This window comes from Fundulus heteroclitus, chromosome 10 (genome assembly GCF_011125445.2).
Source record: "Fundulus heteroclitus isolate FHET01 chromosome 10, MU-UCD_Fhet_4.1, whole genome shotgun sequence".
NCBI classification, from domain to species: domain Eukaryota; kingdom Metazoa; phylum Chordata; class Actinopteri; order Cyprinodontiformes; family Fundulidae; genus Fundulus; species Fundulus heteroclitus.
The window spans coordinates 5,147,130-5,174,780 of NC_046370.1; the positions used below are offsets into that span (position 1 = coordinate 5,147,130).

At 40.4% G+C, this 27,651-nt stretch overlaps 1 protein-coding gene across 2 annotated transcripts in view; it reads right to left on the reverse strand.

Moving 5' to 3' along the window:
- LOC118564337 (attractin-like protein 1) overlaps window positions 1–27,651 on the reverse strand; it is a 62,593-nt gene that overhangs the window by 31,017 nt on the left and 3,925 nt on the right. The window contains exons 2-15 of one of the 2 annotated variants that reach the window (XM_036141822.1): window positions 23,040–23,123; window positions 20,680–20,793; window positions 17,535–17,663; window positions 16,912–17,120; window positions 12,615–12,789; window positions 9,240–9,327; window positions 8,290–8,551; window positions 5,720–5,903; window positions 5,469–5,623; window positions 5,173–5,257; window positions 4,131–4,345; window positions 3,047–3,159; window positions 2,636–2,768; window positions 1,689–1,876 (exon numbers count right to left, since the gene is read on the reverse strand). In XM_036141822.1, the coding sequence (XP_035997715.1) occupies window positions 1,689–1,876; window positions 2,636–2,768; window positions 3,047–3,159; window positions 4,131–4,345; window positions 5,173–5,257; window positions 5,469–5,623; window positions 5,720–5,903; window positions 8,290–8,551; window positions 9,240–9,327; window positions 12,615–12,789; window positions 16,912–17,120; window positions 17,535–17,663; window positions 20,680–20,793; window positions 23,040–23,123 (2,134 nt within the window). Of the gene's footprint in view, window positions 1–1,688; window positions 1,877–2,635; window positions 2,769–3,046; window positions 3,166–4,130; window positions 4,346–5,172; window positions 5,258–5,468; window positions 5,624–5,719; window positions 5,904–8,289; window positions 8,552–9,239; window positions 9,328–12,614; window positions 12,790–16,911; window positions 17,121–17,534; window positions 17,664–20,679; window positions 20,794–23,039; window positions 23,124–27,651 lie in introns of both variants that reach the window. The other variant, XM_036141821.1, reaches the window with a different exon arrangement.

Below are 27,651 nucleotides of genomic sequence, written 5' to 3' on the forward strand. Positions count from 1 at the left end.
GGAATATAGTAAAATAGGTAAAAAGCCAAGTGGGTTAACGCTTTTGCAGGGCACTGAACCTTCACCATAGATGTGAACGTCTTTCATTTTGGGAATAAAAAAAAAGAAAAAAGAATCCATTCGAATGGCTTTTAGCAGGGTAAGATTGATCATTTAAAAATGTCTGTGTCCACATAGACACCTAGCATGATGCAGCCACTACAGTGCTTTGAGGGAGAGACTGATTACGATGGCGTAATCAGCATGTTCAGAGGAGTCAAGGTGAGTCAAACCTAGTGCCGAATACACAGTGCATGAAGTGGGTGGAATAAACTTGTAATAAAAATAAAAACATGTGCAGCGAGGGTGCCAATTAAGAAACTTGTGCTCCAAAATATAAACCAGCAAGTTTAATTAGCAAATGCTAACACAAGCAAGGTAAATGTCTATTGAAAAAAAAAAAACTGGTTATAGAAGTCAAAGTGGAGCTTCCCAGCCATGACTGAAAGAGGTATGTTTGAAGAGGTCAAGGTGAAGCTTTTAAACCCAACACTGCCGGCTGTCAGGCATGGTGGTGGCAGTATCATGCTGATTATCTGCTCTGCTGCCTGTGGCACTGGTGCATTACAACATGTAGGCAGAGTAATGACAGGACTACCACCAAAACCTTCCTCAAAACACCAGCTAGCCTACAAACCTTGCAGGCTAACAGTCAGCAACTGGAATTAAAGGACTAAAGGATTAAAGGACTAATGACTCAGAAGGATCTGGAAAAACTAATCCATGCGTTTATATTTAGTAGAATTAATCACTGCAACGGTGTTTTCACAGGATTCCCTAAAAAGTGGATCAGACAGCTGCAGCTGATCCAGAACGCTGCTGCCCGCGTCCTCACTAAGATTTAGAAAGTAGAGCACATCACCCCAGTTCTAAAGTCCTTACACTGGCTCCCTGTATCTCAGAGAATAGACTTTAAAATACTTCTGTTAGTCTATAAATCCCTGAATGGCTTAGCACCTAAATACATCACAGACTTGTTATCAGTGCATCAACCCTCCAGACCACTCAGGTCTTCTGGCTCCAGCCTACTCTGCATACCTAGAACCAGAACTAAACACGGAGAAGCAGCATTTAGTTCCTATGCTCCCCTTATCTGGAACAAACTTCCAGAAAACTGTAAAAGTGCGTGAAGCCTGAGTTCCTTTAAATCGAGATTAAAAACACATTTGTTTAAAATTGCCTTTGAATGTTCCAGTTAAACTGTTTTACTGTTTTTAATGTTCTTTTTTTGTTTCTACATTATATCCCTACTTGCTTTTATTCCTATATTTTAATCACGTAAAGCACTTTGCATTGTCTCTGTACTAAATTGTGCTATATAAATAAATTTGCCTTGCCTTGCCTGGAATTGCCCTGACTAGGACCCTATTGAACATTTGTGGTCTAAGCTTGAAAGGTTGTGAGGAAAAAGAAGATTGTTGATTACTATGAAAGCCTGAGGTCGAGTTCCAACTTGCTAATGGATGTTTAGTGGCACCGTGAATATTTTTTACCCTGTGTTTGTTAGAGACTCCCCAGAATAAATTACATTTATGCACCCAATTCTTGTTTTTTATGTTGTATAATGACAACCAATTCAAACACATCATTAAAAGTCCAAACTAATTATGACGATGATGCCCATTAGGATGCAAACCGTGAATTTTTACCTTCTCTAGCTCCTGAAGCTTTTTAAGCTCCTCAAGTACAAAGTCCACTTGCTTGGAGTTGGTGAGAGAAGCAATGTTCCCGTTGAGGTTCTTGCAGTAGTGCTGGGCGTTGTCGTAGCTCTCACGGCTGGAGTTGATCCTCAGACAGGCGTCGCCCACCTGACTCCAGCCCTCGCTGCACTGTTGTGCTGGAACAAAGAAATACACTAATAAACTGATGTTTCACAACAGTCAGAGTTATACGTATGGTTGCAGAAAAACTTGATTTAGTCAGTGAGGTTTTAAAAAAAAAAAAAGTTAAGCCTGTGCTTAGTATTTAATTTTCTAATTTGCATCTATTGGTCTTAGATAGGTTTTGTTTGTGTGTGTGATCGCCAAGTTCCCTTCATGCATGACAAATCAACACTCGCGCACACACACACACACAGACGTTAAACAGATATTATTTGCAGCCCCCACTGAAATCCCCCTCAGGCGACAACTCTTCATGAGCTGAAAATTACGGATAAAGTGACAGCGCCATTTCTGCAGATTCTGTCGCGGATCGACGTCAACGGCGCGGCCGGGTGGGAGGAAGTAGCTGAGAGGTAAACTAAATGCGCTGGCAAGGCTGATAAACAACATCAGGATGACAGATAGAAAAACACGTTTACAAAAACCCAGGGGAGAAAAAAAAGAAAAAAAAAAAACACATCTCCTGTTGTGTTTGCAACATATAATCCACAGATATCTTTATTTAATGTGGCGATGTGATCCAAACCCTGACGGGGTAAATTCTGGGAGTATCTGCCTAAATAACGCCCTCAGCAGTGAAAGTCATCCGATCTATTTGTAATTTCGGATAAGGCCAACGACCTTGACTCAAATTTGGAAGAAAAAAAAAAAAGCATTGGATCAACATCCCGTGCATGCATTAGTCTTTTTCATGCTCCCCCTGACGGGCTTACCAGGCAGAGAGTGGCACTGCGAGTGATTCTGCTCCCACTGACAGTTGAGATTCAGGGAGCAGCTCTTGCAGTTGGCGAGCTTGCTGCACACCTGCTCGATGTGCACCGGGCACTCAGTGAAGTTCTTCACGCCCTGGAAGCAGGGCAGAGGGAGGGTAAAGGGTGACGACAAGAGTGGCTGTAATTTCCAGATAAAATGAGGAAGGCTGCATCTGTTTGGTGAAATGAACCCGTTCACGAGCTCCGTCCAGCTTGTGCTAACATGCAGCAAACTGGACAGGCTTGGTAAACAGCAATAAATATTCACAACTACCAGGCTCAGCTTAGATCATCTCTTGGAAAAAGACATTTTGCGTACGGTTCAATAAACTAGATTAAAAGAGCTCTGCTGCCCCCTGTTGATACACTTACAGAGGTGCAGTTGCTGGAGGCAGAGATGCACTTCTTGTCGTCGCACCACTGGCAGCCTTTAGTGTTTGCTGTGCAGCTGCCGCAATCTGAGAACCTATAGCACCAGTCGTCCACTGTGGCTTAAAAAAAAAACAACAACAACAACAACACTTACTAATTAGCACACAGCTTCAGTCGTTTCAGCTAAAAACCACCAATCAGGCCCGAAATCTGGGAGTAGTGATGGACTCAGACCTGAACCTTCAAAAGCATCTAAAGACAATTACAAGGTCAGCTTTCTATCACCTGAAGAACATTTCTAGGATTAAAGGACTAATGTCTCAGCAGGATCTGGAAAAACTAATCCATGCGTTTATATTTAGTAGAATTGATCACTGCAACGGTGTTTTCGCAGGTCTGCCTAAAAAGTGGGTCAGACAGCTGCAGCTGATCCAGAACGCTGCTGCCCGCGTCCTCACTAAGACTAAGAAAGTAGAGCACATAACCCCAGTTCTAAAGTCATTACACTGGCTCCCTGTATCTCAGAGAATAGACTTTAAAATCCTTCTGTTAGTCTATAAATCCTTAAATGGCTTAGCACCTAAATACATTACAGACTTGTTATCAGTGTATCAACCCTCCAGACCACTAAGGTCTTCTGGCTCCAGCCTGCTCCACATACCTAGAACCAGAACTAAACAAGGAGAAGCAGCATTTAGTTCCTATGCTCCGTTTATCTGGAACAAACTTCCAGAAAACTGTAAAAGTGCGGAAAGCCTGAGTTTTTTTTAAAACAAGATTAAAAACACATCTGTTTAAAATTGCCTTTGACTGTTCTAGTTAAACAGTTTTACTGTTTTTAATGTTCTTTTTTGTTACTACATTCTATCCCTACTTGCTTTTATTCTATTTTCTATCTACATTTTATTATTTTGGTATATCTTAATCATGTAAAGCACTTTGTATTGTCTTGTACTGAATTGTGCTATATAAATAAATTTGCCTTGCCTTGCCTTGCCTAATTAGTACTTTAGTCTGGCTGACGCTTAAAAATGTGAAAATATAAATCCTGCAAAACAAGGTGCAGATAGTTGTTCCGTCTTACCTGTTTTAGAGGAGCAGAAAGTTACGGGAGTGGAGCTGCCATTAGCCATGCTGGGCTCCCAGGGGACACAGCGCCCCCTGCTCCAGACGCAGCGGACCCCTGGCCCGGCATTTACACAGCCCTCCTCTGCCAGGAAGGCCTGGCAGCTGGGAGGTCGATATACGAGCACGTCATTCAGCAACACACTGGAGAAGCCCCCGAACACGTACATAGACCTGACAAAAAAAAAAAGAAGCACTTAATTTGATCGCAAACCGAGCTGACTACCTTAAACACTGCAAGAAAGGGAACTAAAAGTAAGTAAAATGTCCTTAATTTGAGCAAGTAAATAAGATTATCTGCCAGTGGAATTAGTATTTTGACCCCTAAAATAAGATATTTAGATAAACTGCACTTGAAATAAGATGATGGAGATGAGTTATTTCTAATTTAAGTGCAAGAATCTTATTCCGTTGGCAGTTCATTTAAATTTACCTGCTCAATCAAGGACAAATACGCTCATTTCAAGAACACTTTACTTACTTTTAGTTAATTTTTTGCAGTGAACCCATTCAACAAAGCCAAGGCCAAGACAGATTTATAAAAAAAAAAACATTTTAAAATCAGATTTCATCTTACTTTAAATAATACTAATTTAGACTTTCATTGGTTCAAAGCGTGCTTTCTGGTTAAACTTTGTTTAGGCTGTTCAACAGATCTCTCATGTCTGTTCTAGACTCAAGACTTCCTAAACCCAACAAGTAAATTAAAACGGTCCTCTTTGAATTTACTGCTGATATTTCTATGATGATCTGGGTTCAAATAAAAAGAAGAAATGGCCGGATGAAGAGCGGGAATGACGCATTGGCAGATGGATGGACAGATGAAGGAACAGGTGGATGGACACGTGGATGGATGGATTTGTGTTTAGACAGAGCCATAGACAGATAAGCAGAAGTATGGACAGATAAATGGACGGCTTGACAAAGAGACAGACTGAATAAAAGACTTTTCCATTCTATATTAGAACCTTGTATCAACCGTATCGGATTTAAAGACCTACCCATTGCTGACGACAGCCGAGTGGCCGAAACGGTTGACGTCCCTGTGCAGGTCCGGTTTGGGTAGGAGTGTCCACTCATCACAGGCTGAGGAATACAACAGTGGCTTTCTTTGTTAATTTCCAACAGACAAAAGCAATTTGTTTTTGTGTTAAACCCAAAATGTCTCATTCTTTAATACTAAAGTAACAGCCAATGTAGAGGGTTCTCATACACAAAGTGAAGAAAAGCATCCCCTTCATAAAATAATCTTTTTTTTTTTTTCTTAACTTGCTACATGTTCCAACGCGAGACGTACCGATGTCGTATGCGAGGAAGTCAGCGGAGAAACACTTGGCCCCGTTGCTGAGTGACGTGTCGTTATGCGTGTTGCCGCCGAAGACGAGCAGAGTGCCGCTGAGGAGCACCGCCGAGTGCAGGTACCGCGGAAAGCCGCTTTCTCTCAGAATGAACCTGTGAAACGGGCGTGACAGGCGTGTGTCGGGGACAGCTGTGTGACACAACATCTGTAAAGGATAATGGATGGCGAACGCAGCTAGGATGATTTACCATGTCCTCGTGTTCACGTCGTAGCGGTAGAGGTCGTCCACAAGGCCGTACTTGCCGGCTGGGAGAGCTTTATAGCCTCCGTGGACGTAGATGCTGCTGCTGGAGCTGTCGTATGTGCTGCTATGGCCGTAACCTCCCTGGGGAACGGCCCCTTTCGTCTCAGGTACCACCCACACCTTGGATCCTGAAAATAAAACACATGAGGAAAAGCTTGAAATAAGAGGAGAAACCTCTTGCAGCTGATTCAAGTTTCCTCCCACACATCAACTGGATTTAAGAAGATTTTCATCTTAATTAAAACTTACTCTAAAGTCCCAGTCAACATTGGGCAGATTTTTATTAAATTAATCAGCCAATACTAAATGATATTAATGACGCTTCTTATAGGATATGCTTTTCAGTTGCAGTATTATTAGATGTTGAACCTTTCCAAATCTTCTCCCCTTAAAACTACAATCTACAGTTATTGCACTGCAAAAATAGAACTAAAAATAAGTACAATTTTCTTGAAATTAATGTATTTGCCCTTGATTTGAGCAGGTAAATAAGACTATTTGCCAATGGAATAAGATTTTTGCACTTAAAATAGGAACAATTCATCTCCATCATCTTATTTTAAGTGCAGTATATCTAATTATCTTGTTTTAGGGGTAAAAATACTCATTCCATTGACAAATAATCTTATTTACCTGCTCAAATCAAGGTCAAATACATTAATTTCAAGAAAATGTTACTTATTTTTAGTTCTATTTTTGCAGTGTGGGATTTCATGTAAAACGCAAACAGAAAGTATCATCAAATTACTGTGAAGGGGAAGGAAAACACACAGATTTTAAAATCTTTTATGAATAAATATCTATGGCATACAATTGTTTTGTATGCCATAGATGGTGGTGTAAGAAAGTCCATAGATGCCATAGGTGGTGGTGCAGAAAGTTGTAGCAAAACTAAACTCCTAACTTACTGGCCTATGTGCAAAAAAAACAAAAATGTTTTCCAAGTGTGCAGCGGCAGCATCATCATGTGTGTAGATGCAGATCAGAGTTGATGAGAAAAGACAGATGGAGATAATTACAGGGAAATCCCGCTTAGAGACAGAAAAAGACTTCAGATTTGGTTGAAGGTTTTCCCTTCCAGAGGGACAACAACCAATGTACAGTCAGAGTTAGAAGAAAATGGCCTAGTCAAAGAACAGAACTCAATGTAATTGAGAACAGTTGGCAAGACTTGAGAAATGTTCCCAGATGCTTGAGCTACTTAGTCATGTGCAAAAAGTTCAGTAAAAAAAAGAAAGTGAATCCAACTACTTCTGCTTCACAGCTGAGCTGAACTTTATGTTGGTCCGTCACAAAAAAATCTGTAAAATATAATCTGGGGTTTTAACATGATTTAAGGTTAAAAAAGTTAATGGCTATGAATATGTTTGCAAGGCAATACAAGAATGGAAACAAATAAACGGCAGTATCTGCCAGTTTTAGTCATTTTTAACATATCTGTACCAACCCCATAAGTAAAACTGGGCTGATATTAGTAACCCATGTTTATTTCCATCTAGTTGCCCTTTGTGCCTGTATTTCAGCAGAGGAAGGGCAGGCGGTTGGTCATGAGGCTTTTGTTCGGTCATGTGACAATGACGCATCGCAGCCAGGATTGTGGGGATTTTAAAAGAAGCAGAGATTTAAAAGAAAGCAGTGTGTAATTCTAGACCACGGGTCACCAACCTTTTAGAAGTTGAGATCTACTTCATTGGTACAATGGTGTCATACGAAGGCCTACCTGTGCTGACCCTTTGAACTAGAAGAATCAGAGCTCACCTTAACTGTATGTAACATAAACATGTTTTAACGCATTTATCATTTTAAATCTACATAAATACAAATATGATTAAAAAGGATGAACTAAACTAAATAAAATAACATATTAGATGCAGCTCACTGGAGGGTTGTAGTATCGTTTGAACAGACTAGAGGGCCCCACATATGGTCCTTGAGGGCCACCATGCTGGTGACCCTGGACTATAACCCACATTCAGAAATTAATTCAGTTAGCATAGTTTTCAGTCGGTACAAACTCTTACAAAATTTGACCGCCACAGAAACACAAACACACATTGGTAAATATTGGTTAATAACAGCAATAAGAATATCCAACATAAATATCGGAGTGCATCCCTTGTATTAACAAAAACAAAAAACTTCAACATGAAAGTTCAAATCTCAAGGCAAAATTTTATTTTTTTCCTTCAACTGATGTTTTTTCATATTTGCCGTTAATGTCAGACGGTCGGTAACGTTTGTCGTCTGCAGACAGAAACAACTAACTTAATCACACATCGGGGTAATAAAGTATTCTTAGAAATGATTTATGATAGTCATTTTCATGTCCTCCTAACGTGTCATAACGCCTACACGGGAATGATATGCTGATACTGTTCCCCAACTTTATGAATTGTGTCAGCTGACTGAATCAGTTAGAGTTTTGGAGAGATAATAAACTATATAATTTCTCTGCTCAAATTAAGCTTAAAGCGGGACGACTGGGGGTTATTTAACCCATGAGCTGCCACTCACTCAGGTTGTACTCCTGGACGTTGCTGATGTAGCTGTAGATGGGGGAGTAACCAAAGATGACCAGCATGATGGTCTCGCCGCTGCTCAGCTGCACGCAGTGGGCCGTGTGGCCCTCAACGGCGTAAACCTGAGCTTGGGCCGGCGAGCCGACGAGGGGGCTCCTGCGCTGCCACGTCCGGTTCGGTATGTTGAACACCCACAGCTCGTCCGTCACGTTGCCCCAACTGGCTTCCAGCTTCCCACCAAACATGTAGATATCATCCTGAAAGGCAGGGGGGGGGATTAGCTTGATTGGGGCGCTGGCAGAAAGCATGAAAAGAAAGCTGCAGGTCGACTCTGCCAAATCGTGTTATTAATTAAAAATGTGTTACCAAAAGAAACAAAAGCAGCACACTGACTTCTTTAGGGCTGCAGAATATGTAAAAAAACAACCTAGTCATTTTAATATGGTGTGTGTTGACTGGTTTTCAGTATTAGACATCTGCATGCCAATAATATGTTCAGCAAGTTGGCTGGAGTCTCGCTGCTAACAGAGGAGATAAACCCCAGGATGTTAGACAATAACAGAGAAAGATGAAAGCACTGCATATCTGACAAGGAAGGGAAGAGTGAATAGGATGCAGATTAATATCAACCTGTATCATCGTCGCACAATATTCAAAAAGATCACAAATCAGAAGACCTGCAGCCGCGCAGCCCTAAAATATCTGTTTATCAATGATGCAGGAAATGAGTGAATTCCCACAGATAGTAGATACAGCTTCCTGTTTAGTAATGAAAATCATCGAGAGCTTTTTTTCCCCTCTTGCTTATTAACAGTTGGACTGCTTTTGTTGGTGTTTTTTTTTTAATTGAGGGCCATCAGCAGACAGATGCTTCTGGAACAAACGCGTCTGTGAAGCCAAAGCTGCATCACAGCATGTCCTGTGTGTCCGTATGCGTGTAGGTACCTGGTGGGCAGCAAGCGAGTGTCCGTATCTTGGCACAGGGCCTCCGCTGACGGGCACCGTGCTCCAAACGCCACTCTCCAGGTTGTAGCTGCAAATGAAGGGACATCACATTTCAACTAAAAAACCCCGAAGTGGAGCATGCAATCTGATTTAGGATACGTACAAAACATACTAAAATACGCATGCGGGGTGTTCCCCTGTGAGGATGCGTTGACTATGTGGTCGGATCGTTTATTTAGAGCAATTTAAAGATAACTGTGTACGTCGCAGGGTAACTAGGTGCCTTGCCTTGTGCAGTGCTGCAATGCATTTCCTTCCTGTCTACCAAATTGATACGATTAATTTAATCTTGATTGCTCTTCAATAAGATTAACTGCATGACTATAGGCTGCTTTCCTGAATAAACATTATAATTTTCAGTGACACCCCTAATTAAAAGGACATTTACTGAAACAGCAGAGATACAGGAATTATAATAGTTTTCTGTGTCTGTATGAAGTCTAGCATAAAGCTTGGCACACCTCTACCAAATCATACAGAAAGGACAAGGACTGCAGGTGGGTTGCAGCAATACTTGCCCTTGCTCGATTTCCCCAGAACATATCAGACATGAAATTTCTTGCAGGTCTACTTCAGTCGTCAACAGTAAATGAACAGCTTAGGTCACACTGGACGACAGACCACAGCTTCAAGCTCATCACCTGAGATTTTCTTTCACAGCTAAATGTTTTTTTACAACGAATGAATCTGGCGTAACACGGATCCGCCTTCCGCACCTGTCTGTGTGCACTGCTGGTCAGCTGGCTGAAAGAAGTCTTCCTTAATTTGTTCAGATACTGCTGGCCTGCAAACTAAAGGAGCGACACTCGGCAGTCACATTAAAGCCCCAGTTAGCGAAAATCAACAGCTGGTCGGACCAAATAACCAACTAATACCTGCTTGGTAGCCTCTTATTGTTACTTTAGAGAAGATCCAAAGCTAGAATATTCTATAAAATAAGCTTGTTCACTTTAAACCACTACATTTCTTCTTTAGCCTGTCGTAATCAAAACACAACACTTTTATAACATTATCCTAATAATGACTCGACCGTAATAAGTTAGCAGTATCAAAAATAATTGTTGCTTTTTGTCACCAGCATGTGCTCCAGTATCTGCTTATACTTGACAAGACTGTCAGTATAATAAGTTTGATAAGTTTGTATTGTGTTAAATTCACAATAAGAGGCCTTAATAGCATAAATACTCATAAAACTTGAAATTATTCATTTGCTTATAAAAAAATGCTTATAAAACACGCTGAATGCATTATGAGTTGAGTTGGAAATGAAAGCAAATAGTTAATGTTAGGTTTTTTTTCTTTCTAAATTATTGCATCAATACAATAAAAACACAAACCTGTGGCATTTTTAATCCCCTTTATATTTTACAATAACGATCTGGTTAGATTCACTGATCACGCTAAAGGTTTTAACATCTTTCTGGAGAAACAATCAATTTAATGTATGTAATATGTCTTATATATACACACCCTCATTCAATACATTAGAATATGCATTCTTGAAGCAGGTATTAGGCATACATTTCATTATGCTCACATTCCTGTATAAAAACTATTTTTATTGTTCTGATTTAATATTCTACTCTTAAATTTCGTATTTGTAATTAGCTATAAGCAGAAAAGCCCCATGATTATCAGAAATAAAGGGTTCAAAACATCTGTTTGTGCGTAATTAAACTAAATAATATTTTACGAATTGAATTACTGAAATAAATGAACTTTTAAAAAACATTCACTATAACTGAACGTGACTGTTTATGGTGAATATATATGGTGACAATAGAAACTTAAACCCCTGAGTGACGGCAAATAAATAGAATCCTACATTTAGATTTGATACAGTCTTTTTCCTCCCATTTCGTGAACAAATTCTTTAGTTTTATAGAATTAGAGAAATCCTTTGTTCAGCTGCAGCCTCTACAGCAGTGACGAGTGTGCATAATTTGCATCATTTGTGCAATAAAAAGGAACACCTGGTCGCAACAACGCTCTGTTGTTATTCACACAAGATGGAGCAGGAACAACAGGAATAATTGCACCTGGTAATGAATAAAGACTGAGCAGATTGACAACAGCGGCTCATACGGAAACACAAACCCACTAAGAGACCAAAAGTTTCCTCAGTGCTAGCTTACACTACAAGCTGTTCACAGCAGCCTGGGCACTTTCTGAAATGATAAAAGAAAAACCACATGTGCTCGATACGTGGGGCAGCGGCCAGCTGATTCTCTCAGATGTCCCACTAACAAGTGATTTAAAAAAAGATGCATGTCTGGAATGGTCTTTTCGCCAAAGCAAATCAGACAGACTCAGAGAACAGTGGTAATTCTCCTCTCTGCTACACATCCACAATGAGCAGTTCCCCACATGTATAAGGAAACCTGCAAAAAACAATGATGCAGCTGTTGCAATGTAATTTGCAATTTTATTATAAGGGTTCTATATCATGAAAAATCAACGCAGAGTAACTTGTGGTTTCACATAGCGCATGCTGTGAACGATAAGATACCATATCTAGATAAAATGTTACAGTGATGAAATCTTATACGTTTTTACTCCAGGACCTTTAGAGCCGTTCTAGCGGTTTAAGTGTTGCTAGGCTAGTTTGTGAGCAGACAGTGACTCCATAAGAGAAGTGACATCTCCATATAGTTGACTTTGGACGGCTTAAGCCTGGCTCACAGGACAAGATTTTAAAATAGTCGACAGATTTTCAAAGCCTGAGAGACACCACACGAGACATCATAGGGATGTCAGACGGGAAATCTTGTGAATCCTCTCAACATCAAACATGAGTTCAGAGTAAATAAACATGGACGACGAGGAAGAATAATGGCGACAGTTTGTCACAGAGAAAACAACGTAAAAAAAAAAAGCTGTTGGTGGAGACAAGAGTGGAGACAGTGCGAACTTACGGCTAAGGAATTAACCCCGGTTCTCTACAACATGAGTGCGGTATCTCACTATGGGAGCACATCATAACGAGATACCGAAACGAAATTTGAAAGAGAATGGGGTGGATCTACGTTTGCTGCACTATGATTTAGAGGTGTGCGTTGTTTTTCTCTCATTACTCGGGGAATCCCTCACCTGAGCAGACCAGATCAGAAGAATATCTCTTAAGATTATCTTAAGAGTCATCCCGATGATCGGGGCTAGTCAGAAGGGGAAGATCGGGGCAAAAAACGGGCTAATTATCCCGCCATAAGAAGCAGCTTTTAAAAATCATGATGTAGAAACTTTAAGCTGTCCAACGTCATTCAAAATAACCATCGGGTAAGAGAGAATAAAAGCGACTTGGTAACAGTAACTTACTTCAGAATCATCTGGAATGAGCTGTAGTTGAACGTGTATCCACCCACCGCCCACATGACCTTCTCCTGCACCACGGCCTTATGGGAAGCCCTGGCGAGGGAGGTGCCGAAGGGCTTGACGCTGGGGAGGATCCAGAACGACTCGGTCGAAGGAACGGTCAGCGAGCAATCTGGGCCTGCAGAGACGCACGGAGCAGAAAGGGAAGGCAGTATGAGTGGGAATGCAAGTTAAAACCCCAATAATGCAACACAACAAGCTCTTTGTTACGGCGCCCTTTAAAAAGTCATATCCTCTGAACTCTTTTCACATTTTCTCACGTTTCAACAAACTTAAACATGTTTTATAGCTTTTTTTTATGATAGACCAACACAAAGCGGTGCCTGACAGTGAAAGTTGTTGTTTTTTAAAAGAGATCTCAAAAAGTGGAGTGTACCTTTGTTTTCAGCCTCCCTCTAATGTGATACAACTAAAGTCCAATAAATCGTAAAAGGAGACAATCTGTAATTTAATCTCAGCAGGAATTAAAGCAAACCTCTTCACTGCAAAATTGGAGCTAAAAATAAGTAAACTTTTCTGAAAATTAGTATATCTGTCCTTGATTTGAGCAGGTAAATAAGGTGATCTGCCAATAGAATAAGATGTTTGCACTTAAAATAGGAACAACTCATCTCTATCATCTTATTTCAAGTGCAGGATGTCTAATCATCCTAATTTAAGTGTCAAAATACTCATTTCATTGGCAGATGATCTTATTTATCTGCTTAAATCAAGGACAAAAACACTATGTTTAAGAACATTTTGCTTATTTTCAGATCCGTTTTTGCAGTGAGAGGTTTGCTAGAGAACGTTGGGGAACAAACGGCATCACGAAGAACAAGGAACACAGCAGATGAGTCAGAAAGAGAGTATAAGTGAACTGTAGATCTACAGAGACATGATCATCCATGTAAACTAACAGGCCGCTCAAGGACAACATTAGTCAGGGAAGCAGCAAATGAGTTGCAGACATCCACAGCTCAGGTTGGAGAATCTGTCAATAGAACAATTAGTCGTGCTCTCCCAATATGATGTTTACAGAAGAGCTATTGTTAAAAGAAAACCATCAGCGGTCCAAATAGCAGTTTAGCACCAACCATGTGGGGGACAAAGCTACCGTGCATAAGAGGGGGCAAATTTAAACTTCTTTGGCCCACATATGGCCACATCATATGTGGTGGAGCCACACCCTGTATACGTCCTCCCTACAGTGAAGCATGGTGATGGCTGCATCAGAGAGAGTTGATGGGAAGATCGACGTTGACCAATAGAGGGCAATCCTGGAAGAAAACATGCGGCTGGCAACTAAAGAGGCAAGATAAGAGAGAAAATGGCTGAACACTTTGGTTTCTAGTCGTGCAAAGCTGGTGCAGACATGCACAAAAGGTGGTGGTAAAAACACATGCCACACTTTAACTTGTTAACGATGTTACCAGCAATGCATCATGTTTGTGTTTGTTTTTTAGCAGTCCCAATAAACTACACCCAAGTTTGTGGTCATTATATAACAAAATGTAAAGAAGTTGAAGGGATTTGCATGTTTTTTGTGATGTAATGCAAAACATTACATACTCCTTATGTTTACTGTCTTTAGGCTGCAAATTCTTAACCTGACTCTAGCCAGATCGATATCGCACCGCCTAGCTTCACTCACATCTATCTGGGACCTCTCCCATAGAGAGTGATTTCTCCAACCAATTTTATTGTCCAGCCAATCAGGACGCAGGGCTGGAGTTTCATAGATGTGACGTAGTGGAGAAGCGACCGTGAGACTGTTTTGATTCAGACAGCAATGGCGGCTCGCATCGAGGAAGCAAGCGTTAACATTGATGCTGCTATTTCTTCCGTGTTGTCCAATTTACCTAATATTGTTTCATTAAAAGAACATCAGAGAACGGCTCTGAAGGCTTTTGTTGGTGGAAACCATGTTTTCGCCCTTCTCCCGACCGGATTTGGCAAGTTTTGTTTTCCGGTGCCCGTGGCGGAGCGGTTATCGCAAACCATATTAGGAGGCCTTTAGTCCTTGACGCGGTCGGCCCGGGATAGACTCTGACCCACGACGCTTTGCCGCCTGTCTTTTCCCCCCTCTTGCTGTCAGCTCACTGTCAATAAAACGCGTGCCACTAGAGCCGCAAACACATTTAAAAAAAAAAAAAAAAAAAAAAGTCTCACAACGTCACGGGTTGGCTTCGGTGTGAGTGGTTGAAAAAGCACGTTGATAAAGATGACAGACAAGTGGCTTATCCAATCATATGCAAGGATTTTTGATAAGGCCCAGCCTTCAAGAAAGGCAATTCCTATGGCGAGGTCCCAGATGGATGTGAGTGAAGCTAGGTGGAGCGAAATACATCTGGCTAGAGTCAAGTTAGCAAATTCTAGCTGTATATTAGAAATATTTTCAGTAATTACTGTTAATTAGAACCGCAAACATGCCTAACCTGAACACGAGCCAGAGCTAATCCATAAGCGATGAGGACGAACAACAAGATGTCAGATTTTAGCTGGTATTAATTAATAAAGGGCGTACTGAGGAAGTGCACGCCACTCAAAAATTATTCTGTTTTATCTTGCAAAAGCGTTTGCTTCCTTCCAGCTGGAGAAATATAATAAGGCCCAGGCAACATGCTTAATAACATGACACCAATCAGCATTACAGCGGGACGTAACACAACACAGCTGTTAATGACATCACCAACTGCAGATGGAGAGACGGTGGAGAGAAGTTTGTAAGGAGCGAGGGGAGGGGATCTTGCAGCCCCTCCAACACGCCTCAGCAAAACCTAGCAGGTCGCCTTTTTTCTGACCACTCGGGCTGTCGGCTCAATTAAACCTCTGAGGTTCTGCTAGGGTATCTGGTGACAATCTTTGCATTAGCAAACCCCCATAAGTCCTGTAAAAATGCTTAGTGGAGCCTCCATTTATTGGATGAACAAGTCCAACACGCTCAACAAATGCTACATTAGATCCAGATCTGATTTATTGATAAATGAAGTCATGACCTCTAGCTTGTTTCTCCTTGCAAACACAAAGAATGCTCACACAGACAACTCATAACTAACAGGGTATAAGATTTCTGTAAAAAGGTGCGTCAAATCAGCTGTAATGGTTGTTCTGTGTGTCTGAAATATCCATACAAACTGTCCCGAGTATCAAAGAACCACTATAAACTTTCCTTTTAACATCTTTAATAGTCAAAGAGCCCGGCTGATGATTGTAGCCAAGGTCAATTATCCATCAGTCTGAGGCACGTCCAGTTAAAATGCATATTCTTCGTGTGTGAAGCGACTTTTTCAAGATTTTGAGCCATAGATTAGGACGAGTAACAACCAAGGAGGCAGCTGATCAGTTTCCTCTCTTTGGATCAATTTTGGTCTCGACCAACTTCAACCAGAATCATCTCACTAAATTTGTAGTTGGCCCACAAAACAAGCGACCATATTTCAGGCATATCTACAAAACCGCTCAAGACAGTTTTATGCTTCCGAATAAGCATAAGCTGGTTTTCTGTATCTAGTCGCACCACTTGCTTACAGTAGCCCGCAGTTGCTGAACACTGCTGGTCAGCTGGCTGAAAGAAGGCTTGGGAAGTAACTAAAACATCATTGGTATGGCGCCCTTCACAGACAAATACAATAAAATGCAAAACAGAAAATAACTTAGTGAAATAGAGATATACAAAACTTAAAACATCCCAAGTCTAACTAAAAGTTTATTAAAAAGAAAAATACCTATCTGCCCTTCAAAGGTCAGCCTTAGAGTCCAAACTCCTGACTCACTGCATGCCCTCTGACGTTATTTAAGCATTTCTCTGTTACTGATTACTACAAACACGAGTTCTTAGGTTATGTTGCTGATCTAAAGGAGATCTGATTTTTTTTGCAATCTGAAGTTGGAAACCATCTGATTCAGTCACATGCATCTCTCGTTTATTTTGCTTCTTTTATGCTTTTCCTTAAGACCGTGTGTGAAAATAACAACAAAAAACGGTTTTATAGGCAACCTCATTATAGAGGTAAAAGTCATTTTACTTTACTAGAGGCAGGAATAATAGCCGCTTTTTATTTTAAACAAAAGCAGTTGGATAACATTTTGTGACAATACAACGAAACCCCTGTATTTTCACTCAAGGTTATCAGGCCGTAAAAATCCTTGCCGACCTATGCCAACTCGTCCTTTTTTTTTTTTTTGACAAATACATGCAGCCACTTCCAGAAGTCACCAACATATAACACATAATCCTTTCCCCCCCGTGGGCTCTCACCTTGCCAGCTGTCATTGCAGACACACAGCTTCTCGCCGGTGAGGTCGCAGTAGCCGTGGTCGGGGCTCCCGCAGTTGTTCCTGCAGTAGGGGATGTCGCAGGCCTCGCCCTTCCAGTACTTGTCACATTCACAGTACACTCTGCTGGCGGCCGAGTTCCCAGGGGTGCATTTCCCATGACCGGAGCAGTTATTGGGACAAGAGTTTATCCTGAAAATAAAGATGGCTAGCTTTTAGTGAACGGTAACTGCACAAGGGCGGTGGCGATGCATAGAAAAATACTCAATAGTTACATTAGACTGGATTAAGTAATTACCAGCTGCTGTTAATAATTTACTCACCAAAAAAAACTATTAGAATAGCCTATTAGTTATACCAAAAAAAGTAAAAAACAAAGCAACTGGACTTGTTTTTCGTAGTTGAAGACGTTTTGCTTCCTCTCCAGGAAGCTTTCTCAAAGCTTCCTGGAGAGGAAGCAAAACGTCTTTAACTACGAAAAACAAGTCCAGTTGCTTTGTTTTTTACTTTTTTTGGAATGACCATGACCTGGATGACTGAGAACCTTCACCAGCCTATTAGTTATATTTGTTTTCCAAATTGAAATGTTTAACAAACGACACTTACGAGTAGAATATGTTAAATCCCGTCAGATTATAGGCAGCGTCGCTGAAAAAGTGTAGCAGTGCATATCCAGACGTCGTCTCAACTTCAGGAACCGTCTCATTTCCTCGGATTTCCGGTACGATCAGCCCGCTGCCAAGATATGCACAGAAAAAATATACCTGTTATATACCTGTTAAATATACCTATTCTCTTTTAAACACGTTTACGCTGCAGAAGCAAACCCTTAACTCTGTGCTACGTTGAACAAGGAACAAGTGCACGAACAGATGATAAGCCCGCAACAGCCGAGATAAAGATAGCTAGGAAGATGACGCAGTCACCGCCACCCCAAAAGGACTCCCCCCAGATCTAAACAGGACAAAAAGACCCCAAAACCTCCCTCCCCCCAGGCCCCAGCCCAGACTGCACCCACTTTGCCTCTCTCCCCACTCAGCCCATATGTTCCTATCCTGGATTTCACCAACAAAATGCCTCCTGACCTATCTCCTGAACATATCAAGGAACATGTCTGTGCTCAGGACCTTCAGATCACTTCACTGTGATGTACCCTGGGCCCCGGTGGTAACTTTATCACAAATGACGACATCCAGAATAAGCTTGCGCTCCTGATGGGAGAAAGCTGTAAAATATTTGTGACGATACGTGGCAGAAGGAACAAAGCCAGAAGGACAACAAACAAAAAAATAACAATCCTACTTAGAAGCAATAAGTTGCCAGATACAACCAGTTCCTGAGACGAAGCCAACCACTAAGTCATATAAACATTAAACATTATATCTCTGTCAGGAAAATCATTTTTGATCAATGGCTTCATTAGTCACCTTGATCTTGATGTTATGTTTTTAACAGAAACATGGTTAAATTAATTTAACGAGGCATCTATTCTGATAGAGTCAACGCCTTTAAGCTACAATTTTCTTTGTGAGAGCAGACAGCAAAGCAAAGGTGGAGGAGTGGCAACATTGTTTAGTGATTCACTAACGTGTAAAAAGGTGTTTCTAGGAAAATTTGATTGTTTTGAAAGATTGGCTCTTCGGTTAACGAGCCCGACACATACTACATTCTTGAAGGTTTACAGGTCTCCTAATACTGAGAAAATCCAAAAGATTAGAGGATCAGTCTGTACATCCATATCAACTCCAGACCCAAAGCTGTCTCCAACCAGAACAGATCATGACAAAATGTCCCAATTCAGCCAGATAAACGACAAAAGCTTAAAAGTAATCGTTCACCAGCTAAGTTCCTCCTCCTGCTGCCTTGATGTTCTACCCACAGCTTTCTTTAAGAAAGTTTTGCCTGTCATAGCGTCTGATTTGACTCAGATAATAAACACGTCCCTTCTGTCAGGTGTTTTCCCGCAGTTCCTAAAAACAGCAATTATCAAACCACTGTTGAAAAGGAACAATTTGTACAAACTACTTCTGCAGAACTACAGGCCCATCTCAAACCTCCCCTTTATCAGTAGGATTATTGAAAAAGCTGTATTTCAACAATTAAACACCTTCTTAACAATGACCAGCCGCTTTGACGTTTTCCAGTCAGGTTTCCTCACCACAGTACAGAGACCGCCCTTATCAAGGTTTTTAATGACATCCATATAAATACAGACTGAGGAAGAACCACAGTGCTGGTACTATTGGACCTCAGTCCAGCATTTGATACTGTCGATCACTTCATCCTGTTAGAACGCCTGGAGAACTGGGTCGGCCTTTCTGGTACAGCTCTCAACTGGTTTAAATCCTACTTAAAGGACAGGGAATCTTTTGTATCAGTAGGTAACTTTACATCAAAGATGACAAAAATCACATGCGGGGTTCCCCAAGGGTCCATCCTGGGACCCCTCCTCTTCAAAATCTACATGCTTCCTCTAGCTCAGATCATAAAAAACAACAACATCAATTACCATAAGTACGCAGACGACACACAGCTCTACATAACCATGTCACCATGTGACTATGAACCTATTAGGGCATTAAGTAGATGCATAGAACAAATCAATGTATGGATGTGCCCAGATCTTCTACAGTTGAATAAAAACCAAACTTAGGTATTCATTTTTGGACCAATAGATGAGCGATCAAGAGTTGGTGCTCAGCTTCAGCTGCTTCAGCTAGAAACCACCGATCAGGTATGAAATCTGGGAGTAGTGATGGACTCAGACCTGAACCTCCAAAAGCACCTAAAGACAATTATAAGTCGGCTTTCTATTACCTGAAGAACATTTCCAGTATTGAAGGGCTAATGTCTCAGTAGGATCTGGAAAAACTAATCCATGCATTTATCTTTAGTAGAATTGATTACTGCAACAGTGTTTTCACAGGTCTGCGTCCTCACTAAGACGGAGAAAGTAGAGAACATCGCCCCAGTTCTAAAGTCCTTCCACTGGCTCCCTGTATCTCAGAGAATAGACTTTAAAATACTTCTGTTACTCTATAAATCACTGAATGGCTTAGCACCTAAATACATCACAGACTTGTTATCAGTGCATCAACCCTCCAGACCACTAAGGTCTTCCTTTAAATCGAAGTTAAAAACGTATTTGTTTAAAGTTGCCTTTAAATGTAAATCTTGAGGTTTGTAGTCTAGTTTGTCTTAATCTGTATCTGACCTGCTGCTACTACTTCCCTGTAATGTTTTGCCTCCTGCTCTGTAATTTTGCCTTTGAATTGTCTTGTTACTGAAAAGTGCTCTATAAATAAACTTGCCTTGCCTTACATCACTGCGTCTAAAGCAGCGTTCTGCAACCTGCGGCTCCAGAGGCACAGGTGGCTCTTTGAATCTTCCACAATGACTCTCGATAACTTTGGCTAAAAATAATAAAGAACCAAGTAATGTTTTTTAAATCTAGGTATAACAACAGAAGGAGGTTCTAGCAGTATCTGAATTTCCACAGCAGACTAAAACTTAAAGTACCATTAATCTTTTTTAACTCTATTTTTAGGTTGGAAACTATGTGCTTTTCTTTACTTACATAATTTACCAAAAATACCAACACCCTTCCGAAAAAAAAATGATCCTTCCTCTTTTATCAAAAGTCTTATGTTTGTCTCTATTTCAAAACCAAATTAAAATGGTGTTTTTTCATAAATTACTCTGGATTTCCCTTTTCTGCTGAATTCAAAGTGTATATATATATATTTCTCACCTGAAAACTGCAACCAGAGGAGCATAAACCGAGTCTCCGTCATAGACGTACATGTGGTCCCAGCTGCATTCGGTGGCAAAGTGGTTGAATCTTAACCGCAGAACAGCATTAGGACTGAAAGAAGAAAAGCATTTAGTTTCTTTCTGAAAACACATAAAATATGATTTTGGTTGGACTATTAAAAAAAAAGAAGTAAAACGTGAAAAGCTTTTTTTTTTTCATTTCATGCAACAGAAACCAACAATAGTAACAAAAAAACACCATCATATATGGTATTACTGGTAGACAGTTGGGGGATTTCCTTGCAGGACATACAACTGTTTTTATTTAATCCTTCTACCTCTTTTGGGACCCAAGTAGGCACATTTAGCGGTTTGAGGTCTTTCTAGAGCTAAACATGTTTTGTAATGGATTCAAAAAGCTAAAATGGAATAATAGTTTTGTTTTGGCCTGATAGTGCTCTTAGTCCACAGATATATCCCTAATTTCCAAACCCAACAGGAACTGAAAACAACCAGCTGGCTTTGGGTAATTATATTCTACTTAAAGACAGAAGGAAGAGAAAAAAAAAATAAAGAGGTTCCACATGGTGGTTAGAGCTGGTATGAAAATGAAAGGCCTGAAAAGGTAAAGAGGTTCTTGCTGCCTCATGACAACGATTGCTCATGAAAGAGTCCCAGGAGCACAAGGCTCAATATGTAATCATACGGAAACGTTAAAATGTTCCTTCCAGATTTACGTTGTGCCCTTTAAGCTGCATGTGGAGGGTGGATTTTAATGGACAGCTAAAATTCACTGGGTGCTGGTTACTTCTCCATGTTTACGCCCAGCTTTGTCCGGGACAAAAAAAGGAGCCGTCTGCCACGGGAAGTTGCTTTTTGTTTGTGTGTAAATTTTCTTTTATGAGTTTCAGTTCACTGGTCTAACAAAAAAGAACCAGTGGGAGATGCTGTTCACCGAATTTTACACATTACATTCTTCTGTATCACTGATTTCCCTTCTACATCTATTCATTATGGTTTAACTTTTTGCTCTCTCTCTTTTTTCTTCATAGAAGGTACACCTGGTCTGGAGTTCTGTTAACTGTGACATCCTCCAGAGAAGACAGATCGCCAGCTATTACCATCTAATATAGAACAGATTACTGGATCAATGTGTGCTTCTGTGCTTTTGTTGTGTCTCTGCTCTGTCTTCTCTAACTCCCAGTCGGTCGAGGCAGATGAAGGTTTTTCCTTCCCACTTATGGGTGGTTTTTCTTTCCACTGTCGCCTCATGCTTGTTCAGTATGAGGGATTGCTGCAAAGCCATGGACAACGCAGACGACTCTCTCTGTGGCTCTACGCTTCTCCAGGAGTGAATGCTGCTTGTCGGGAGTTTGAAGCAATCAACTGGTTCCCTTATATAGGAAATTTTTGACCAATCTGTATAATATGATTGATTTTGATTTTGTAAAGTGCCTCGAGATGACATGTTTCATGAATTGGCGCTATATAAATAAAATTTAATTGAATTGAAAAGTTAAACAATGGCAGAGACGCTTGATTCTTGATTAAATGTCTAACATGTGTGTCAATTTTTCGCATAATTTGGACTTAGTCACCAACTTGAGTCCATTGGCTGAGATTCTAGTGGGTCTGTCAGGTCCCAAGCCATGGGAAGCAGCATACTGTTTCAGTTTGTCCCAGTTTGGGCCGCTTTTAATCTCCACTTCAACAACCCAAGAGATCAAGTGATTTCCTACAATCTACTCTTGGTCTGTGGTAAGGATATAAGAATGACCAATAATATCGACAGGCAGAAGTTTTTCTTATAGGGAATTTGGTTCGATCAGGTCTGATAATCGTTCATAATCAATAAAGGTTGACTGAGACTTTTTAGAGTTTTCTAGCTTCTTATTTTACAAAAATGCTACCAGTGCAATATGAATGAACTCAATGGTGAAGTACATGCGTACCACTTGGTTTGCTGACAGGCTGGGATTGTTAGATATTATTTGAAACTACAGGTTGCCGAAGCTGTTGAAAGCAGTTACTGGGAAAATAGATGATTCATAGAGATTGTGGACGTCAGAGAAGTGACATACATATTTCTGGACAAAGAGGACTGATAAATGAAAACAGGACGGTTATCCATAGGGCAGCATGCTCACTTAGATAGTCTGGGATTACCATTTTAGCGTTTTCTAACTTCTTAACAAAAATACTACCATGAGATATAAATAAACACAATGGTAGAAGCGTACCACAAGGTTTGCTTACAGGTTGGGATAAATTGGCTAAACAGTTGAGCAGTAAAAAGGGTAATTTTCTGAATGTATAAACAGTCATAGTTTATTCACAACAAATGAATGAAGTACTTACTAGGCCTCGATGAGCCAGGTACACTTTGTTTTGAACTTGTAGTTGAAGGGCCCGTCGGTGAGGTACCCTGAGGCTTCAGTCAATCTGGAAAACGGAAAGCAAAAGCATCAAAAAGCCATTGTTTCACTGCATCGTTATGCAGAGTGTGGAAAACACATTAATAAAAAAAAACAATGTAAATGCCTCGTCCCCCAGTGAGAGGATGTGGTGACTCAGTTATGATCAGATTCTGCTCTTATGGTTTGGGATTTTATTTGTGCCCGCTGAGGAAAGGGTGCCTGAACATCAAAAGATGATTTCTGCTTATGATCACCCCCCCCCCACACACACACTCTGCCATGAAGCATTTCCGCCCTGATGAGAGGGGTCTCTGTGGTGAGCCAAAACACATCCAAATGGTTTCTGAGTATTTGTGTTAAACGTCTGTGTCTATATTGAAAAAAAAAAAAACCGTGTTGGGGTCTTTTTTTTTTTAGATTAAACCCCAAGCAGATTTTTCCAAAAATGAATTATCCAACAAGATTTAAATCATAACGTCCCATGGGGGCGTTCGGTTCCAAAGCTTAAACACAAGTCAACATGAATTGAGCACGTTGAGCAGAGGACGACGCCCACACTGCAAAAACGGAACTAGAAATAAGTAAAATATTCTTTAAAATTGTGTATTTGTCCTTGATTTGAGCATGTAAATAAGATGATTTGCCAATGGAATGAGATTTTTGCACTTAAAATAGGAACAATTCATCTCCATCAACTTATTTTAAGTGCAGGATGTCTAATCATCTTATTTAAGGCTCAAAATACTCATTCCGTTGGCAGATACTCTTATTTATCTGCTCAGATCAAGAATTAAAACGATAACTTTAAGAACATTTTACTTATTTTTAGATCCGTTTTTGCAGTGCAAGCAATCAACAGACACCCACTGCAGGGACAGAAACACCACCCGTCAGTCCTTTCGGCTGCTCAGCAAGACATTACAACTTGAGCAGACCTGCCAGAGCTTTTTTTTATTTTATTTTTTTATTTTTTTATTCGAACCCCGGGAGCAAACACCAACCTGCTTACGTCACGAGAAATTAGAGTGGGAGAACTTCCTCTAAATATTTTCTTGTTACTGATATGCGTTTACCCTTTAGCTGATTTTTCCCCCCCCATATGTTAAAATATGTTCCAAAGCAGACAAAGGAACCCAAAAATTATTTTCTTCTCCGGACCTGACGGAGATTTAGATGCCTCTCTGATTTTTAGGGACAACTGGACCTTAATACTTGGCCTGATCTCCCTGGTGGTTAATAAAACAGCCGCTTGATTAAATCAAGATTAAAAACACATTTGTTTAAGACTGCCTTCAACTGTTCTAGTTAACTGAATCACCACTTTTTTGTTCTTTTTTTCTATCTACATTTTATTCCTACTTGCTTTTATTCTGTTTTATTTTGCTATATTTTAATCATGTAAAGCACTTTGCATTGTCTTTGTACTGAATTGTGCTATACAAATAAATTTGCCTTGTCTTGCTGCTTCTCATGGGCCGATCAATTATCACGACCCCTTTAGATCCTTAGAGGGTTTTGGAAATAGTGTTTTGGAAAGCTAAGCACTACTTTTAGGTCCTTGGACTTTTTTAAAATTTTGTTACTTTATGAACTTAACATAATTACAGTTATCCATCATGTATCGCGGGGTTTACAGATGAATACCCATGAAGTAGCAGTCTTATATTTGCGTCACCATGTTTTAAGGCTTTATACGCCTTAAAACATGGTGACAGGTTTCTTTATATACTCTTTATAAAACTTCTCCACACTGTTATCAACGTTTCCCACACTCTTAAGATAATTTCTACACTTTTAAACCTACATATACACACACACTACAACAAATCTGAGGCGCCCTGTAATCTACACCCTCATCCGCATCTTCTTTTTCCCCCTAAAGGTGCAGCTGTAACCGGTGTCTAATTGTCAGTGAGGGACACGGTTACGGGGAATTGCTGGTACCGTTTTTGTCTCCTGGGCGAGAAGGCTTGTTTAAACCGACTTGGTAAACAACTGCTTTACACGAGAGACGGAGGAGACCGATACTACGGTCCCCGAGCCAATCAGTGCCCAAGATACAAAACACAGAGCTCTGATTTAGGGTTGGGCAATATATCAGGATTTTAAAAATAAAGATCATTTTAAAGAGATATAAGATGAGACTATGTCGTTTATATCAAGATGGTCTAGTTTACGTTATAATTAGATTTGATAAACTCTATTAGGTCTTTTTTAAGCCATTTCTCGTATTATCTACAACTGTCTGTTAAAAAAGGTTTGATTCAGAGATGCCTTTTTATAATTACTTTATGAAAAGAAAAACATGTCGAGATAAATACTGTATACTGGGACTGAGCCTAAAAATATTGAGATATTATTTTTGGTCCATATCGCCCAGCCCTACTGATTGGTCACTAATCAGAATACAGAACGCAGTGCTCTGGTTTAGACGTCAGAAATTAGGCATACTGTACTGTGCAATAAAATAATCCAAAATACACTGAGACCGCAAAAAGTGACCAAAAATATGGCGAGGGACCACTGTACATGCATTTCATTCAGATTTTGTGTGACCGACCGACACAAAGTAGGGTCGATTTTTCTTCTGTTTTTAAGTTTGAAAAGCATGTCTGAGTGTTTGGTTTTAATTTGACCAATCAGCAAAAAATTCAAGGTGCTTAAATTCTTCTTCGAGGTCCTGTATTTGACAGTATCTGCGCGACAAGGTTTAGTCTTGACTTGGAGCTTTAAACATAAAAGAAGTCCTCTGATTTCTTTCCATACCAAAAGGCAGCAACCCTAAAGTGTTTAAGTTGTTAAAAACATATATAAATATTTCATCATTCAACTAAAGCTTCCCTGGGGAATCGTCATCTGTTCAGCAGCCAGTATGGTTTACAATAATTCAACGCAGGGTACACATAAAACACGTGAACAAAGACTGAATTTCCTCAGCCTAAAACTATAGAAGTATCGTCACAGTTCAGGAGTCTGTGTCTTGCTGAGTCGTTATTCCACGACATGTCTGATGACAACCAGCAACAGACATATAAGCACATTTGGTGCGACGTTATTAACGGAGATCGAGTTACATGTGTGCCGCTCGGAGCGGCTCAGATGTACTGAAAGGCCACCCCGAAGTATTGTCGAGCTGACATTTATTAATTCTGCCGTTGCAACCTCACACTTTATTATATTTATCTCATTTGTATTGTCGCTTATCCGTGTCAAACCGCCATACAGCGTATTATTGCCTCCTTTTGAGAATTCAGCCAATAAAAGCACTGCTACAAGACAGCAGAGGTTTATGGGAATTAAAGTGGATTACAGATGTTTCCTTAAAGCTGCTGGGCGCTCTTGTCTTGGCACAAAGGCAAACTGATTTATTTGTTTGGGGATTTCCTTGAGAATCTGTTTGCAAATGCTGTGGGCCTTTTGAGTCAAAAAGACGGTGCGTAGAAAAGTGTTACAGGTTTACACTGTGTGCCGTGGTGGAGAGTACAAAGATCTTTTATTTGGAAGATCTTATGACACAAAGCTAAGAAACACTATCAGGAGAACAGGATTGGATTGGGTAAACATTAACTTACTTAGGTAATCGACATCTTACACATTTTATCACAAATTTCATACTTTTCGAAAAGTTCCACAAATTAAGAGTTTTTAAGTATATATTTAGAGTGTAAATACAAGTGGGAACTATGCACTGATTGTAGATATGTTTATAACAAAGATGGATGGATGGATGGATGGATGAATGGATGGATGGATGGATGGACAAACGGATGGATGTATGGAGAACAAACAGAAGGGTGGATGGATGGATGGATGGATGTCTGGATGGATGGATGGATGGATGGATGGATGGATGGAGAAACAAACGGATGGACAAACAGATGGATGGCTGGATTGAGAAACAAACGGATGGATGGAAAAACAAACGGATGGATGGATGGATGGATGGATGGATGGATGGAGAAACAAATGGATGGATGGATGAACAGATGGATGGATGAACAGATGGATGGATGGAGAAACAAACGGATGGATGGATGGATGGATGGATGGATGGATGGATGGATGGATGGATGAACAAACAAACAGATGCATGGATGGATGGATGGATGGATGGATGGATGGATGGATGGATGGATGGATGGATGGATGGATGGATGGATGGAGAAACAAACGGATGGATGGATGGATGGATGGATGGATGGATGGATGGATGGATGGATGGATGAACAAACAAACAGATGCATGGATGGATGGATGGATGGATGGACGGATGGATGGATGAACAAACAAACAGATGCATGGATGGATGGATGGATGAACAAACAGATGGATGGATGGATATAAAGAACTGTACTTAGCTAGATGGGAATAAAGTCTCCAGCTCTGATTTTTATTCTCCACTCCCCTCTTCAGACGACCAGAGCCAAGTAGGACTGCCGTCTCTGATCGATTAATAAATTCTCTAGAGTCCTCTGCACACAGTCTGGGAGTTTCTACGCCCGGACTAAATTACGAGAGAATATGTAGGCAATGCAACAACTAAAATAAAAACC